Source organism: Furipterus horrens, unplaced genomic scaffold (genome assembly GCF_987537825.1).
Source record: "Furipterus horrens unplaced genomic scaffold, mFurHor1.1.pri manual_scaffold_17, whole genome shotgun sequence".
Taxonomy (NCBI): Eukaryota; Metazoa; Chordata; class Mammalia; order Chiroptera; family Furipteridae; genus Furipterus; species Furipterus horrens.
This window is the reverse complement of record NW_028327187.1, coordinates 119,101,932-119,118,717: the sequence shown is the minus strand read 5'-3', so window position 1 is coordinate 119,118,717 and position 16,786 is coordinate 119,101,932. Positions and strand designations below refer to the sequence as shown.

Here is a 16,786-nt window from a genome sequence, read left to right as displayed (position 1 = left end):
GAGGGCACAGCGGGGCGGGAAGCAGAAGCACAGCGCTGAGGGCAGCGCTCCCTAATCAGCCCCCTTGTAGGGAGGGGGCGCGGGACCCCCGAGGGTCGGGCCCCGGGAAACCTGGGGGGTCACAGCAACACGACACACGCGCGCACACCAGACCCTCCCCCTCCGTGACGGTGCAGACACTGCAGCCTCACAGCCTGGGGGGGGGAGGGGGGTGTGGCTGGCAGCTCAGACGTGGTCGGTAAACGGCTGGAACCAGAGGAAGGAGCTGCAAACGCCCCAGAGGAGCCACAGAAGTCGTTTGCCGCCCCATTGCGGAACCCTGGGAACGCGCAGAGCCAAGAACAGTCCCCCGGGAAATCCTCGGGCCACCCCCTCACCCCTGCGGTGGGAAGACCCCTCCCTGCTGCCTCACAGGGGAGGAGGCGCGGGTCAGAGAGGTGCCCGGTGTCTGAGGTCACCGGGCCCCAGGGGTGTCGGGGGCGAGGCCAGGAGGTGGCCCGGGCGGGGGCGGGCTCGCTGCCGGAGTGGAAGTTCTAAGAGGCAGAGAAAGGTCAAATCCAGTCTCTGGGGAACTCCGCGCTTGGGTGGGGGGAGGAGGGCACCTGGAAGCTCGGCGGGGAGCTGGGATGGAGGTGCAGCCCCGCCCCCAGCGCGGAGGACGGGCGCCTGCGGCGCACGGAGAGAGAGACCTGCACCCCAAATGCCCAGCCCTCTGAGGTTCCCGTAACGTCCCTCCACTGTTGCCACCTCCCCCCTCCCCCCGGTTCTGTCCAATCTCGACTGGCATGGGGACGTGGAAGGGGGGGCACGAGGCACTTTGCTGAGTGGAGGACCCGGCGAGTCACAGGGAGGAGGGTCGGGGGCGGGCGCAGGGTGAGGGGCCACCCTGCTGCCGGGACGGGGCTGAGACATCCGCAGGGCAGGACGCGGCCAGGAAACCCACTTCCCCACTCAGGCGGCCCGCCCGGGTGGGGACTGGGACGAGGGCCACTCGGGGCTAAGAGGGCCGGACACTTCAGGAAAGCAGCGGCCACTTGCTCTGAGATCACAGGCCCCGGCCCGCGGGCATGGCGCAACCAGAGGTCCGGACGGAGGTCCAGTTTGTTCTGGCCGGGGGCCCAGAGTGACCCAAAGTGGTGCCAGGGAGTCAGGCAGTCAGGTGACGGCCCGTCCTCTGACCACGGACCCCGGGGTCACGCCCAGGACATCCTCCTGTCCCGGCGACGGTCCCGACGTCCCCACATCCCCGCGAGGGTCTGCGGCGCACGGACTGGGGGCTGTGAGGACCGCGACCCCCTTCCCGCTGGGCACGCTGTCCCCATGGCGGGTCCTGCTCCGGCCTGGGGGGGCCGCCGCCGCCCGGGTCCCGGGGCGCTGGGAGGTGGCTCCTCCTCCCTCTGCTCCTCCTCCCAGCGTCGCGTGCTCCCGCGGCCAATGAGCGTGGGGAGGCGGGTTCGGAAGCCCCAGTCCCGGAGGGAGCAGAGTGCAGGGCGGCCGCGCCGGGAGCTTCGCTGCAGGGACCGAGGCGCGGCGGAGGTGAGTGTCGCTCATCTGTCGGAACTGAGTCCCCGCAGCGACCGGGGCGGGCGCAGCGTGGCCCCCGCGTGGCCCCCTGTCCTGTCCCCCAGGCTCTGCCCCGCCCGCCCGAACCAGGAGCGCGCGGGGCAGAGGGAGCCGTGTCCTGACGCTAGGGCGCTAGAGCGGGAGCCTCCTGGGTTCGGAACCGCTGGGACCCTGGGGTCGGGACCGGGACCTGGACGGGCTCCAGGGCCGATGACCTCGGTCTGCTGGGCGGGGGAGGCGCTGGCCGAGGGCCGGTCCTGGCGCTGCTGTGCCGAGTGCTTGCGGCGCCGGTGAGGTCAGCGCAGGAACGCCGCGGCCTCATCCTTCCGTTCATTCACCTGCCAACTATGCCCTGAGTGTGTGTCCACGCGCCAGTCACCGCCCGCATCCGCGGGGTGGTCCCGGGTGGAGGCTCCGGTGCGTCCCGGGCCCGGCAGGTGAACGGCACTGAGAACCGCAGCTGGTCCTGCAGGTCCCTGTGGAGTCCAGGGAGCCCCCGAGCCCCGCGCGTGTCCCTACCTGTGTGGCCGGACAGGACCGCGCTCGTCTCCTCTGCTTGTCCTGACGGAGAGTTAACTTCTCTGCCAGCTGCAGCCCCAACTTCAGGGCCCCTGAGACCTTCTGCAAACTCGCCCGCCTCACCTCCAGCCCTTCTGGGGGTCCGGTGGGGCCCCCAGCCTGTCCCAGGCAGCTTCCCCAATTCGGGCCCAACATTCGCCGCCAGGGGGTGCTGACCTTGCCCCACAGCTCCGCCAGCCCCAGGACTGAAGGCCCCAGGACTCACACCCTGCAGGCTCCCCTCTGCTCCCCTCCCAGTGTCCTGCAGGCGTGGGTGCCACCCGACAGGGTGGGGTCCCCCTGGGAAAGTGGCCTTGGGGCTCCCGGGTCTGCCTCTCTCCGTCCCTGCGTCTATTTCCACCTCACTGGGCACCTCTGTTTTACATCTGTCTGTCTCTTGCTCCCTGTCTGTGCCCCCTGTCTGTCTGTTCCTCTGTGTCTTTTTTTTTCTCTCTCTCTCTGTCTCTATCCCTCTGTTTCTCTGTGTCTGTCTGTCTCTGTCTCTCCGGAACTCTTCCCCTCTCCCCCCTGGTCTCTCAACCTTCCAAACCACCCCTGGAAGACGTCTGTTTGTTTTTTTTTCTTTCCTCCAAGCCACGGCAGGAAGGGCCCTTCCTGTGCCCCTGGGGTTTAACTCCACACGACCTCCTGTCCATCCTCAGGTCATCGGTTCCCCTCTGATGGACGAGCAGGTGAGTGCGTCCGGCACGTGCCGGAGCCGGCCCTGCCCCACAAGCAATGTCAACTCGGACTGGATGTCGGCACTGTGCCCCCAGCTCTGGGATGTACCCCTGCAGCACCTGGCCATCCCAGGTGAGGGTCTGTCTGTGGGTCGTGGGGTGGGGGTGGGAAATGCAGCTCCAGGTGCTGGGGGTGTCCCAGGGCTGCACTCACTTCACAGACCCCAGGGAGGGTCCTTCCTTCCTCTCCCAGCTCCGGGGGCTCCAGGCGTCCCTGGGCGGGGGGCCGCATCCCCCCGTCTCTGCCTCTGTCTCCACGTGGCTTCTCTGGGTCTGCGTCTCCTCTGCTGTCTCTTCTAAGGTCACTGTCCTTGGACGTAGGGCCCCCCTGACCGAGGATGGCCTCCCCTCAGACCCTTCACGAATCCCATCTGCAAAGACCCTGTTTCCCCACGGGCCCCATTAGCAGGCTCTGGGAAGGTGTGATTTGGGGGCCAGCACCCGAGCGCTCTCAGCGGGCTCTTCATGGGTTCACTCCGCGTTCCCTGCCTGTTCCTGGTGGGAGCTCCGCGTGGGGCCCCAGGCGCGCAGTGGCGGAGGGGAGGGCTCGCAGAGGCTGACGGTGGCCTGGCCGGCGGTGTGATTCCAGGCAGCCACGACACGATGACCTACAGCCTGAACAGGAAGTCCCCCATCTCCCACACGCAGTCGCCGCTGCTGCAGCTCCTGGCCAAGGTGCTGCCCTGTGTGACGCAGCCCGTGGTGCTGAAGTGGTCGGTTACCCAGGTAAGCGTCCACAGGCTGCGGGGCTCCAGCCCGAGCAGCGTCCCCTCAGGAGGAAAAAGGGAAGACGAAGCTCCCGCCAACCCGAAACCCCCGCGCGAGCGCCCGAGGCAAAGGACGCGGCTTGCTCTGGAAACAGCCGGGAAGCAGAAAGGGCCACGCGCGGGCAGGCGGCTGCCGGCGGTCACAGCGCGTGGAAGCAGCTGACCCCCTTTGCGCAGCTTCTGCAGAAAAGGCCCTGGATGCTCCCGGGGGCATGTGTGAGCTCGGAGCAGCGTCTCCTCCCCATCCGAGACCAGCCTCTTCCTCCCGCAGAGTCCCATGCCCGGGCCTGCGGGGGACACCCCAGAGCCTGCGCCTGGCCAGGGGCTGCTTGCGGACAGTTCCACACACGTGCAAAATAAGACGCGGTCTCTCGTGAGCACGCGGGACAGGCAGCGAGGGGTGCAGAGATGAGAAGTCTCCCCTTGATGACGTCCTTTGGCCCACGTCTGTCCGCCTCCCACAGCGCCCGCACCCACCCCGCGCACCACCGCCACGCACAGCTTAGACTTCTTAGGGACCACGAGCCGCCAGGAGGAGGGGTCCCTCGGGCGTGGAGAGGAAGGGCCCAGGCTGAGGGTGGGGGAGCGCGGAGGGCTGTGGCCCCGGTCTGGGCGCAGGGGGTGGCCCGCCCCCGAACCTTCTTGACTAGCGGGGGCCCAGTGCTGTTTCTGCTCCCGCCCCGCACCCCGCTCGGCGCACGGGCAGGGGCCCCGCGTTCCGGACTCCGTCCTCTGTCACTGCTTAGCTCTGCGCTTCCCTCACCGCACCCCGGCCGGCCTACGCGCTGGGCGCCGCGCCGGGAGTGGAACGCGGGGGAACCGCATTCCTCATTTCCGCCCGATGCCCGGGAGCCTCGGAACAGAGTCACCCCGGAGGCCTTCGGCAGGCGAGGGCGGGGCGCGGCACGGCGTGGGGGCCGGCGCAGGGAGGTCGCGGAAGAGGCTGCAGGCCCCCGGGGACCGGCCGGAAGATAATAACTACCCGCGGGCTGCACTTCGCCGCGCGGCCACAGGGCGGCGGGAGCGCGTAGCGCCCGCGAAGGTGGCGCAAAGGCGGGGGGCGGGGGGGGCCGCCCGCCCAGGGCCGTCAGAAGGTGCTTCCCACGCGCGATCGCCGCAGGGAGACTGGGCGGGGCGGGGCGGGCGCCACTTTAACTTCGCAGCGCAAGCGCCTAGGGGACTGGGGGACCCCACCCGGCCTGTGACGGCGGCTGTGGCCCCGGGGTCACAGGTCAAGTGCATTGTCGTCTGCGCCCGTGGCTGCAGCTGCTGCTGGGTCCCGGACGGGGGTCCCGGACCCCGGCCTGGGGCCGCTGGGGCCCACAGAGGGGTGTGGGGGCCCGCCCAGTGACTGCCTGGCGAGGCAGTGCGGCGGGACCCTGAGCCGACGTCCCAGGCCACGGTCAGAGCCCAGGGGACACTGCCTGCCAGGGGGCAGCTGAGCCACTTCCCGGGAGAGGCTCGCCCCCCACGCCGTATGCTCTGGGGCTCCTCTGGCCCGTTTCCCCTGGACAGGGGGTCCCCGACGCAAGGCCTGAGTGCCTGCGCGACCCCGCCGCCCGGGCACAGGTGAGCCACCTTCGCCGGCAGGTGCTGAGCGTCACGGAGCAGCTGGACGCGGGGGTGCGCTACCTGGACCTGCGGATCGCGCACATGCGGGACGGCTCCGAGAGGAACCTGCACTTCGTGCACATGATGTACACGGCCCTGCTGGTGGAGGTAGGCGGGGCGGCGGCCAGGCCTCGCGCGTGATGGGCACCCACGGATGTGCCGGGCAGGTTTCCAGGCCGTGCGGTGTCTCCTGGCCTGCACCAGGCTGCACGCTCCTGGCTCCTGCCGGGCCCCGGGGGCGGGTGCTTGAAGGACATTATGCCTTCTGTTGAGACGTTTTCAGTCCCTGCTCTCAGCGGCTGGGCAGGCGTTTCTAAGGTCAGGATACGAGGGGCCACCGTGTGCTTCACAGCGGCCCTCGGGCCCCTGCATCCCCGCTGCGACCCGTGCGGTTGGGGGGGGCCAGCCCTGGGACTTCGCTGTGCAGGTCGCCTGCGGGCCCTCACCGGCTCCCTGGGAATTCCCGAGGTAACATCTGCACATGCCTCATCCTCTGCGTGGAGGGCACACATGGGTATACTGCATGTGTGTGCCACACATGCACATATCTGCTCGTGTGCACACGTGCACGCACACATGAATCCTCGCATGCATGCACGGCACGCAGTTCTCCCCTGACTCATGGCTAGTCAACCCAGCTGTCCCCTGGGCGGCTGAGTCCTGAGGGCAGCCATGTGCTTTCTGTAGTTGCTTCCTCGGGACCTGACCCACCTGTTAGGTGACTGGCTGGGAAGCCCCTCCGACAGGTGGGACCGTCCTGGTACTGCAGGCCGTCACCTGTGCACCTTGTCCCCGCCCAGGACACGCTCACGGAGATCTGCGAGTGGCTGGAGAGCCACCCCCGGGAGGTGGTCATCCTGGCGTGCAGGAACTTCGAGGGCATGACGCAGGACCTGCACGAGTACCTGGTCACCTGCATCAAGAACATCTTTGGGGACATGCTGTGTCCCCGTGGGGTGAGATGGGCTGGGCCTCCCACATGTCTCCTGGGAGCCGGCGGGGGTGGGGACACAGCGCGGGCTGTGTCAGCTCATGGGGCTTCCCAGAGCATAACAATGACGTCACCCAAGCGGCGTGACAGTGACGCGATCCAGGTGACATGATGGTTACATAACCCAGGTGACGTGACCATGATGTATCCCAGGTGACGTGGTGATGACAATGCCATCCAGCCGTGGGCAGGGCCGGCTCCTCCCCAGGGCTCTCCCCTGCGCGTGTGGGCGGCCGTCTGTGTCCTGTGATGACCCCACAAGGCAGACACAGATGCCCCCCAGCCACGCTGTCCTCTCAGGCACCCCGACATCGCCTCCCAGCTCCGTCCTGTCGCCCCCTCCCCGCAGGAGGTGCCGACGCTGCGCCAGCTGTGGGCGCGAGGCCAGCAGGTGCTCCTGTCCTATGACGACGAGGGGTGTGTGTGCCGGCACGGGGAGCTGTGGCCTGGGGTCCCCTACTGGTGGGGGGACCAGGTGAAGCCTGAGAAGCTGATCCGCTACCTGGAGCACATGAAGAGCTGCGGCCGTCCAGGTGGGTTTCTGTGCAGGGGTGGGTCCCACACGGGCTCTGGGCTTGATGGGAAAGGGACTTCAGACCAGCATGTGGCTGTGCACGCGTGGGCGTGATGAACGTTTGTGTGTTCACACACGCTATGTATCTGTGCGTGCACACCCACACACACCACACATGTACATAGGCACACGCATGCAGACAAGCACCCACACAGCGCAACACATGTGTGCACGTGTCCGGACATCATGTGTGCACGTGCACACACGTGCGTGCATGTGTGCGCACATGTGGTCTCGGTGCTAAGGTGCACAAGGCCTGGTGGCTGCCTGCTGGCCGTCAGCTCTGAAGGAGGGCCCTCCCCTGCAGTCTGACGTAGTCACAGACGGTGGGGATTAGGACGTGGGCGTTTTGGGGGACATTATTCTGTCTCCACACAGGGACTGGGACGTGGGTGTGATGGGGACATTAGCTCGGCGTGCTCTGTGACAGGAGTACAGGAATGACTTTGATTCTGTAGCTGAGCTGCGGCCGGCACCACGCGCGCTGAATGGGGGGGCCTGCGGGGCAGGCGGAGCTGACGTAGCTCGCATGGGCGCGGAGTCACCGTCCCTGCCCCTGGCTGTTGCTGTTGCAGGCGGGATCTTCGTGGCGGGCATCAACCTCACGGAGAACCTGGAGTACATCCTGGTGCATCCGTCCCAGTCCCTGAAGAGGATGACGCTGCCCCGCCTGCCGCGGCTGCGCGCCTGGGTGCGGGAGCAGCGCCCGGGGCCCGGCCCGCGGTGCACCAACATCATCGCCGGGGACTTCATCGGCGTGGACGCCTTTGTCAGCGACGTCATCGGGCTCAACCAGAAGCTTCTGGGCTGCTGACCGTGCGCCCCACTCTGGCTCAGCTCGCTCAGCTCCGAGGCTCATGCTCCTTCCCCGCTGCCCTTCTGGGGGAGGAGCGGGGTCTAGTGGTGCCAACGGGGCCTCTCAGCCCCCTGCAGCCCCACCTGGGGCCCGTGTCTGGGGGTGGGGGCGGGTCTCAGCGACGGTGCTGCTGATCACAGGTGGTTACGAAAGCCTCTTTGAGGACAGAATGACCTGCACTTGGGGGTCTGCCCTCCAAGCTCAGACCAGCCCCCCAGTTGCCCATGAGATGCTCATCAGCGTCCGCTCACCGGGGGGCTTTGGGAGCAGCAGAGGGGCGCCCTGAGGCTTCCAGGGGCTGCTGGAGCCCTCGATGGGATCATGTCGGGTGGGTGGGGCCTACTGAGAAAAACACTTTTGAATCATGGGACTATTTCTAACTCCAGGGACACCCTGGCCGGGTCCTTCCCGTGTGCCGGCGGCAGGCTTCCCGGGCGCTGGCTGGCATTCCCGTCTGGGCGACTGTGGTGGCGGGAAGGGATGTCAGGGGCTCTGGGAGCTTCTCCATGATGGGAAGGGGAACGGTGCTGAGCACGCTCCGCCCCGCGCCCCCGGGGGCCAGCGGTCTGTGCGTGTCCCTCATGCGGGGGTGAGGGCGCAGGGGTGAGCGCGGCCCTGGCCGGGGTGCTGCGCCGCCTCCTCATCCTCACCTGTCGCTCCTGCTCTCCTCTGCTCACTCCCCCGGCCCCTGCCCTGAGTCCCCGCCCGGCTCTCGTGTAGCTCAGGTCCCAGAACAGCGTCCCACCTGGGAGGGCATCCAGGTTAGGTTTTCTTAGCATCGTGGAGAACGTCAGTGTCCGGATTACTTTTCCTTTCTTTGTAACTGCAAGGACCAGATCAGGGTTTCGAGACTTGTAGTCTCTCCAGCGTCCCCAAGGGGGCGTTAAGCAGACTCTGCATTTAATTTTGAAGATGAGTTTGTGAGAGCTTCGGGTTGGAGGGACACGTTCTTCCAGAAAGATCTTCCTGGCCAGACGACTCCCAGCCGCTCCTTAACGGCTGGATGTTCGGGAATGAGCCACGGGTCACGTGCTGACCCCTTTTTCTCCATCAAAAGGATCAGAGACGCGGTGGGAGCCCTGGAGTCTGCCCAGCTCGGGCTGCCTCCCCGCCACCAGCTCAGAGATCAGGCTCCACGCATAGTGGACCCCGAAAGTGCGAGGGGACACGGGTCTGTGGGGTGGGGAGCTTAGCACCTGCTCCCCCAAAGGGAGCCTGATGTTCCTTCTCTGGGCACCATGAGACCCTGCCTCCTCCTCCTCCTCACTGAGCACCCGCAGTGGGGCGTGGGCCCTGTCATCAGCCAGCCTGTGCCTCAGCTGTCCTGTCCCCTCCGAATCCTTAGGGTGGGGACTCTGCACGTGGGGATGGGACAGCGGGCAGAGGGGGTACCAGCAGGAGAGCAGGGGCCCAGGGGCCAGAACGCTTCACCCCCAGCCCTGTCTGGCATTTCCCAGCAGGAACTGGGGGTGGAGCAGAAAGCCACTGGGCAGGGACCGTGGTGTCCCAGTTCGGCCACGGCCGCCAGCACTCTGGGCTGGCTCTCAGAGCCGGGGGGCAGGTCCCCAGCGGGATGCTGACACCCACGGGGTCTCCTTGAAGCTCAGAAACCTCAGGGCTGACCTGAATGCAGCAGACGGCCAGCGCTCTGCAGCCCCGGCTCTGGGGTCTGCACCACGGGGCCACGTGGGTGTCTGGTAGGACCCCCGCTGTGAGGGGACCAGATGGTGCGGCGTGGTCTCCAGGGTCCCTGGGGCCACAGGTCTTGGGGATGGGGGGTGCTGTGTCACTCCCGGGGGGCTCCCTGGGGCCCTTGTGCTGCCGTCCTGCACCCAAGATCCCACGTGCGTGGCTGTCCTGCAGCTACTTGGACAGACGACCCCCAAAGGCAGCTTCTGACCACACGGGTTTATTCTCTCAGTCTGGAGCCAACGGCGTCCAAGGCCCGCAGCAGGCGTGGGAAGCGCAGGTGTGCGCGGGCGTGATGGAGCCTGTGCCCAGCGCGTGCATCACGGCGTCTCATGAGACCAGGGCAGCATCCGTGTTTAGTCCCGTTCCCGCGCCACTTCCGCAGGCTCAGCACAGGGCAGAGGTTCTCTCTTTGCTGTCCCCAAACGCCAACGTTCTGGGACAGTGACATCAACGTCCCTCTGACGCGTCGGAGGGAAAAACACAGACACTTCCTGGGGACAGAAGGGACAGCGGGCCCCTGCCCCCGCATCTCACTGAGCAGTGCTGGGCCGTCGGGTCTCCGAGAGGCTCCTGCGACCCTGGCAGCTGCAGGGGGTCTGCCCTGGTGGGCGCCCAGGCCCCCCCCTCACAGCCTCCGTGCCCAGCAGCGGCCGTCTGGCTCTGAGAAACACCTTCCTGCCTGTGGCGACGGAGCTGAGCTCGATGCCCTCTGGGCGGAGGCCACTGTGCACACTTGGCAACTGAGGCCCCGTGTCCCGCAGCCGAAACGTCTGGGAGCGAAAGCCATCCGTGCAAGGTGCCATGACGTGCCCGCCTGGCACCGCCGAGTCCGCCCGCCGAGCGCAGACTTCCACCTCGGCCACCTCCAGGCCGGATCCGCCTCGTCCTCAGGCTGCGAGGCCGGTCCCCGGGCCGCGGGTGCCCGTTCACCCCGGGAAGAGCTTCTGGAATCTGCCGTAGGCCGAGTTGCTGATGATGACCGTGACGTCGGCCACGCCGGCTTCGGGGATCACATGCACGTCCTGCACGGTGGCCTCATGGTGCAGCCAGCTGGGGAGAGGGGCGGCGAGCTCAGGGGACTGACCCCGGCTGCCTGCGCGGCCACACACTGACCCGCACACGCAGCAGGTCCCGCTGGCTACGTAGAACATGGCTGCTTGAGCGCCCTGCAGGCGGCAAGGGCCGCATGGTCACCCCGGCCCCCACCCTCCCACCCGGCAGCCCGACCCACCTCAGCTGCGGCCCCGCCAGGCGGACGCGCAGGGTCAGGACCCGCCTGCCCGTGGCCCTCAGCACGGCCTCCTCCAGCTCGGCCTTCAGCTCCTCCAGCCCCTGCCCCAGGAGGGCGGACACGGCCAGGGCGCGCGGCTCCGACGGCTGGTACCTGCGTGTGGACGGCCGGGGACGGATCAGCCAGGGACCACGGAGCCAGGGTCTCCTTGGGCCCCGGCTGGGACCACCGCAGGCTGTCCCGGCTGGGACAGAGCTTCCCAGGCTGCACCCGTGAAGGGAACGCTAGTCACGGCATGAAGGCCTAATCCCGGGCTGGAACTGGGGGTTTTGTGGGGAGCAGACACGCCACCCACTCTGGGGCGCGCTGGCCGCTGCCGGGACACAGCGGGGCTGTGACTCGGACACCCCGCTGCCCCGTCCGTCCCGAGCAGGCCTGGCTGCCGCGCACACAGCCCCCCGGGCCAGGCCCCCAGCCATGGGGACGGGAGCCCGGGGGCGGGCAGGGCGGGGCGGGGCACAGCTCACCCGGGCAGCAGGTCCACCTTGTTGTGCACCTCCAGCGCGGAGTCCAGCAGCGGGGCGGGCAGGCGCAGGCCGCGCAGCGCCGAGAGCACACTGGCTTTCTGCAGCTCGCTCTCGGGGTGGCTCATGTCCCTCACGTGCACAATGACGTCCTGGGGAGCAGAGGGCCGTGTGGCAGGACTACGAGGACACCGGGTCAGCCCCACACCGGCAGTCGCCCAGCCCTGGTGGGCGAGGCCTGGGCCGCGTGCACCCGAGGGATGGGCGCTTGAGACTGCAGAGCGGGCCCCGTGGACGAGGCTCCTGGTGCGCAGGACTCAGGGCCACTTGGCCTGTCCCCGCCCCTAACCCCCAAGGTGCTGGGGAACCCCGCCCCCCCACCGCAGGGGCTGCTTCACCTCCTTCAGAAACAGTCAACGTTTCTGTTCTTTCACATTTTAAAGGCTGCCTTTTGCCTAATTCTAAACGTTTTACAGGTTGCTTTGTTACACAAGATTCTGAAAGCGCAGAAAATAAAAAAATAAAAGCCCCGTCTCCTTTGACCACGAGAAAAATCCTCCGTGTGGGGCCCCAGTCCCGGCTGTTCCTGTGCTGGGGGACCCCGCCTCCCCGGCCGCGACCGCCCGTGCGCACCGACTGGGCCACGTCCTGCAGGGTGGCAGAGAAGGACTCAATGAGGCTGTGGGGCAGCTGGGACAGGAAGCCGATGGTGTCCATGTAGAGGACGGTCAGGCGGGAGGGCAGCGCGCCCGCGTGCGCCGTGATGTCCAGCGTCGCGAACAGCTGGTCCCGGGGCTGGGCGGCGGCGTCCCCCGTCAGCGCCCTGATCAGCGTGGTTTTCCCTGGGAGTCGGGCACAAGGACACCCGCTGCGTCCCGGCCCCTCACGTGCCTGCTGGGGAACGAGGGGCTGCCGCAGCCGGGAATCCCCTGTTCACCTCCCGCAAGGTGGGAGTTTAAATGCATCAACTTTGGGATTTCTTAGGCCTGGATGTACCCCAGCTGGGCCCCAGGTCTTGAGGGGAGTGACTCTCTTTGGACCCCGAGGACAGGGCGCCAGCCAGGCCGCCTGCGTGACCACCTGGGGGCGGGCGCACACGGGACGTTCGCTGACGGCACCTGTGCCTTCCGGCCTCAGAGCCTCCACAGGAAGCCGGGCTCTGGCCAGGCACAAGGCTCCGCAGCGGTCAGGGCCCCCCCGGCCCATCCCCTGCTCACCGCTGTTGGTGTACCCCACCACGGACACCACCGGGAACTCCCGCCGCTGCCGCTGCCTCCGCAGCAGCTGCCTCTTCCTCCGGAGCCTCTCGAGCGCCTTCCGGATCTTCATTTCCTTCTCCTTCATGAGCCGCTGCTGCACCTGAATGAAAGACTCCCCTGAAAGCGCCCAGGACGGGGAGTCAGTGAGCAGACACGGGAGGAAGGAGCGAGACCCGCTGCGTGGCGGACGGCCCAGCAGGTGCAGGAACAGGTGTGCTCCAGGGTACCCCGACGCCTCACGTTCTGAGACGCACCTCTGCCCCCTCAGAGGCAGGCTCGCCACCAACGCCTGCATCTGAGGTCACCCGGGCTCCCCTTCACTTGGCAGAAAGTTAAGGGCCTTGAAGGAACATCCCCCGATACCCCAGCGGGCTGAGTGGTACCCCCATGATGTATCACGTCCTGACAACCAGAACCTGGGAGCGGGAGCTCACGTGCAAACAGGGCCTTTGCAGGTGGGACTAAGGGAAGTAGCTGAGAGGAGGCCGTCTGGGGTCAGGGGGGCCCTACGTCCAGGGACGGTGACCTTAGAAGGGACAGCAGAGGAGACGCAGACCCAGAGGGGAAGCCACGTGGAGACGGAGGCAGAGATGGGAGGGGGACGCGGCCCCCCACCCAGGGACGCCTGGAGCGCCCGGAGCTCAGAGAGGCGGGAGGGACCCTCCCCGGGGCCTGGGGACAGAGCACAGCCCTGGGGTCTCCAGCACAGAAGGAGAAATGGACAAAAATTTCCTTTTCTTAATGTTATGTTTTGTAGCAAGTCACTGTTTTACTTTTTAAGATTTTTAAAAATTTACTATTTATAGACAGGAGGAGAGAGAAAGAAAGAAAAGGAAAGAAGCACCCACGTGTGACTGGTTGCCTCCCACCCGCTCCAGCTGGGGACCTGGCCCGAAACCAAGCCACGTGTCCTGACTGGGAGTCCAACCGGTGACCTGTTGGTTCGCAGGCCGGCTCCCAGCAGGGTCTCCACCCACCGAGCCACAGTGGCCGGGCAGCTGCTGCTGCGTTAACCCTGGGCTTGCGGTCCCGTTGCGGCTGCCCCGAGACCACCGGGATCCCCAGTTTCTTTGATGGGACTGCACGCAAGGCCCAGGCGCAGCCCCTGCCGACTCAGGAGCGTGCCAGGACGCTGTCCCTTCCTAGGGGCGGCTGCCGGGACACCGCCGCCACACCCCGCCGCGCGGCTGGTGGTAAGATCTTGGACACGTTACCTGACCCCATGATGTAGCGGGAGCTCCCCGCACGGCCGTCGTGGTGCGTCACGGTGTTCCTCAGGGTGGCCCTGTCACGGACACAGGGCGGCTCAGAAGGGGGGAGAAGGCGCCCAGGCCCGTGCGGGGAGGAGGGAGCGCGCGCAGCACGTGCAGGCGCGGAGAGCCCGGGGTCCGCCCTCCTGCGCGGGGACCTCCGCCGGGAGGGGCCCTGTGTGCGCCCCGGCCAGCGGGACTCGGGAACCCCGGAGGCGGCACCTGAGCAGCGGCAGCTCCGCCAGGGCCACCTGCAGCCGCGCCTCCCGGGTGCGCGCGTTGCAGCGGAAGATGTGCAGCACCACCGTGAAGCGGTCGAACACCTGCGCGCCCCAGGCGGCCTCCAGCTCCTTCTGCAAGAGACGCGCGTGTGAGCGGCCCTCGCCGGACGCCCAGCCCCAACGCTGCACCCCCGGTGGGGGTCGGACCCCGTCCCGAGCCCCTGGGTGCCGTGTAAGCCCCAGCGCCCCGAGCACCTGGGTGGACGCAGAAAGCCTCTCCACGTTCAGGAAGACGGCGGTGACTCCCGACAAGCCTCTGATTTTCTCTGCGGAAGAGGGGGTCTCGTCAGGGCCCCCGTGTGGCAGGCAGACCCTGCACGCTGGTCGGCGGGGTCACGGGCCCTCTGAGCGCGGGGACAGCTGAGCTGTGGGCTGGCGCCCGAGTCCCCGCGGGGCGCGAACGCACCCAGGGCGCAGGGACACGGACGGGCGGCGAGCGCCCCCTGCGGCTGCAGGACTGAACCGTGAGCCCACGGCGGCGGGACGCGGGGGCTGTCGGGCCCAGGGGAGCGCGGTTCACAGGCAGGGCCCACAGCGGACCCCGAGAACGGGCCGCCCACTCCGCACGGCGCGCCCCAGAGGCTCGATGGCGCGCGGCTGCGGCCGGAGGCTGTGCCGGCGTCGGATCCAAGGCCGGGAGCAAGGCCAGGACGCGCGCCCCGGACGCACCGGTCAGCTGCTCCAGGGTCCCTTTGCCGAAGATGAGCTTCCTGTCGGGCGCTCTGGTCGGCGCCACCAGGGTCTCCACCACCGACCACTGGTCCAGCGTGTGCACCAGCGCCTTCGCCTCCGCCACCTGCCACTCGGCTTCAGGGAGAGACGCGTCCTTGGTGACACCTGCTTCAGTCCCCCAAGCCCTGCACCCCCGCAGGTCACCCCCCGTCTCAGGAGCCCGGCCCTAGGAGTTCCCGCCTTCGGAGTCCAGCCGCTCTGCAGCTCGCCCTCGGAGCCCCAGATTCAAATTTCCACCCCAGGAGTTTGGGGACGTGGAGTCGCGCTCCGACGCCCCGCCCCTCGGCTGCCAATCTAACAGGACTCGCCTTCCAAGCCCCACTCCGTTGGCGATCCCCCAATTCCAGCCTCTCAGCGCCCCGCCCCCGGCCGTGAGCGCTGCATCCAGAAGCCACGCCCCATAAGGTCAGCTCCACAGCCCCGCCCCGTAAGGTCCACCATGGAAGCCCCGCCCCTCGGCCCGCCCCGGAATCCCCGCCCCTTCAGCCCTGTCTGGCTCACTTCGCGTCAGCTGCGGCTTCCGCGGTCCCCACTTGATCTCAGGGTGAACCAGACACACGCGCTGCGTCCCCGCCGGCAGCAGAGGCTCCCGCCGCAGCAGCTCCTCCTCCTCCTCTTCCTCCTCATCTTCCGGCTCCTCCTCCTCCTCCCCGGACTGTCCCGCTCCACCGCTCCGACCACTCGCACGGGGACCCCGGCCTCCGCCCCCAGGTCCTCCGGGACCAAAGGCAGCGAGCGCGCGCTTAGGGCAGGGCAGCAGCGCGGCCCAGAGAGCCGGGCGGCCGCGAAACACGCGAGAGAGCGCGGCCGCCCGGCCGACGGCGGCCCGCAAGGTCCACATCCTGCTCCTGCATGAACGCCATGGGGCGGGGCCTCGGGGGCGAGCCTCCGCGCCGGATCCCCATTGGCTGGGCGTGTCACGTGCTCGCTGCCGCCTGAGGGACGTGAGGTCGCCGCCCAGAGAGAACGGGCCGCAGTTCCGGCGCCCAAGAAGCGATTCACTTCCTCCCGTGCGGGCGGCTTGCGGAGAACGCTCCGACCGGAAACACTGCGAGCGGCGCAGGAGTTCCGCCCCCCCCCCAGCCCCTGGCGTGTTCCTGCGCCCCGCTCCGGCCGGTCCCGGGATCCCCGCTCCTGCCTTGGGGTCACAGCGCGGCCGCAGTCCTTGCCGCTATCTGGGGGTCTCGGACCTGACAACAGGGAGCACCGAGGGGTGGGGGTGGGGTCTGTGTTCTCACCGGGTCAGGCCCCGCCCCCTCCGCAGCCCCTGGCGCCGGGTGCTTGCTTCTCGGAAACTTATGTATCGATTGACTTTCGAGAGAACGGGAGGGGGCGAGGACGATTTGTGGGTCCCTTCACGGGTGCTGCTGCTACGCGCCCGGACCCGGGATCGAATCCGCAGCCGTGGCGCGTCTGGACGCCGCTGTCACCCACGGAGCCGCCCGGCCAGGCCGTGCGCTTGCTGGGCCTGCAGCGCTCTGTGCAGCGACACCCGAAGCCGGGAACCTGCCGGGGCCGTGGCCTTGGGCCCCGGTGCACAGGGGTGTGGCGGTGGGGGGCGCTGGGGACTGCGCCGGAGGACGCGGGGCCTTTCCCAGGGGGGCCTGGACGGCGCGGGTCTCAGGGCGTCTCCCGCTGTGTGAACAGAAAAGCGACGGTCACCCCGTCGGTGCCGGGCCCGGAACTCCCCAGCAGAGGCTCAGGGCCAGTTCCCGCGCGCTCACGGAGCTGCGGGGGCAAGAGTGCGGTCACCACGCCGTGCGCGGGCCCCTCCCGGGCGCGGAGCTCTGCAGGGTCCCCCCGCAGGGACGGCCACGCCAGCTCTGGGGGCTGTGACCACAGGTGACCCGCACGGTTGCGCAGAGGTGGCAGGCACGCCGTGTGCGCAGGGGGCGGCGGACAGAGGCGGGAAGTGGGGGGCGCAGCTCCGACGTCACTTTGCGGGAGGGGGGCCCTGCCGGAGCCACTGAGGCATCTCAGCCGCAGTTCAGGGTCTTCCCGGAAGACGGGGTGCCCGGGAGTCCGGGGCACGCAGGGTTAAGGGGGACACCGATGGAGAAGTGGGGTGACACGCAGGTGTCCCAGCTGGGCCAGCCTGTTCCTCTGTCCCCAGGTCCCCACAATTATGTAGTGACACACCGTCTGCACTGGGGCGGG

General features: G+C 68.1%; 2 protein-coding genes across 2 annotated transcripts; one reads left to right on the top strand and one right to left on the bottom strand.

Moving 5' to 3' along the window:
- The first annotated feature begins 1,378 nt into the window (after window positions 1-1,378).
- On the top strand, window positions 1,379-7,623 carry PLCXD1 (phosphatidylinositol specific phospholipase C X domain containing 1). The gene is made up of 7 exons (XM_090265102.1): window positions 1,379-1,536; window positions 2,784-2,934; window positions 3,451-3,587; window positions 5,219-5,347; window positions 6,040-6,195; window positions 6,580-6,763; window positions 7,380-7,623. The coding sequence occupies exons 1-7, from the start codon at window positions 1,435-1,437 to the stop codon at window positions 7,616-7,618; spliced, it is 1,098 nt and encodes a 365-aa protein (XP_090121228.1). The 5' UTR covers window positions 1,379-1,434; the 3' UTR covers window positions 7,619-7,623.
- Window positions 7,624-10,161: 2,538 nt separating this feature from the next.
- Window positions 10,162-15,505, bottom strand: GTPBP6 (GTP binding protein 6). The gene is made up of 10 exons (XM_090264561.1): window positions 15,131-15,505; window positions 14,567-14,704; window positions 14,093-14,163; window positions 13,839-13,969; window positions 13,581-13,651; window positions 12,325-12,483; window positions 11,741-11,949; window positions 11,111-11,259; window positions 10,584-10,736; window positions 10,162-10,402 (listed from the first exon to the last, which is right to left on the bottom strand). Exons 1-10 carry the CDS (start codon window positions 15,468-15,470, stop codon window positions 10,279-10,281), a joined length of 1,545 nt encoding a protein of 514 aa, XP_090120687.1. The 5' UTR covers window positions 15,471-15,505; the 3' UTR covers window positions 10,162-10,278.
- Between the last annotated feature and the right edge of the window lie 1,281 nt (window positions 15,506-16,786).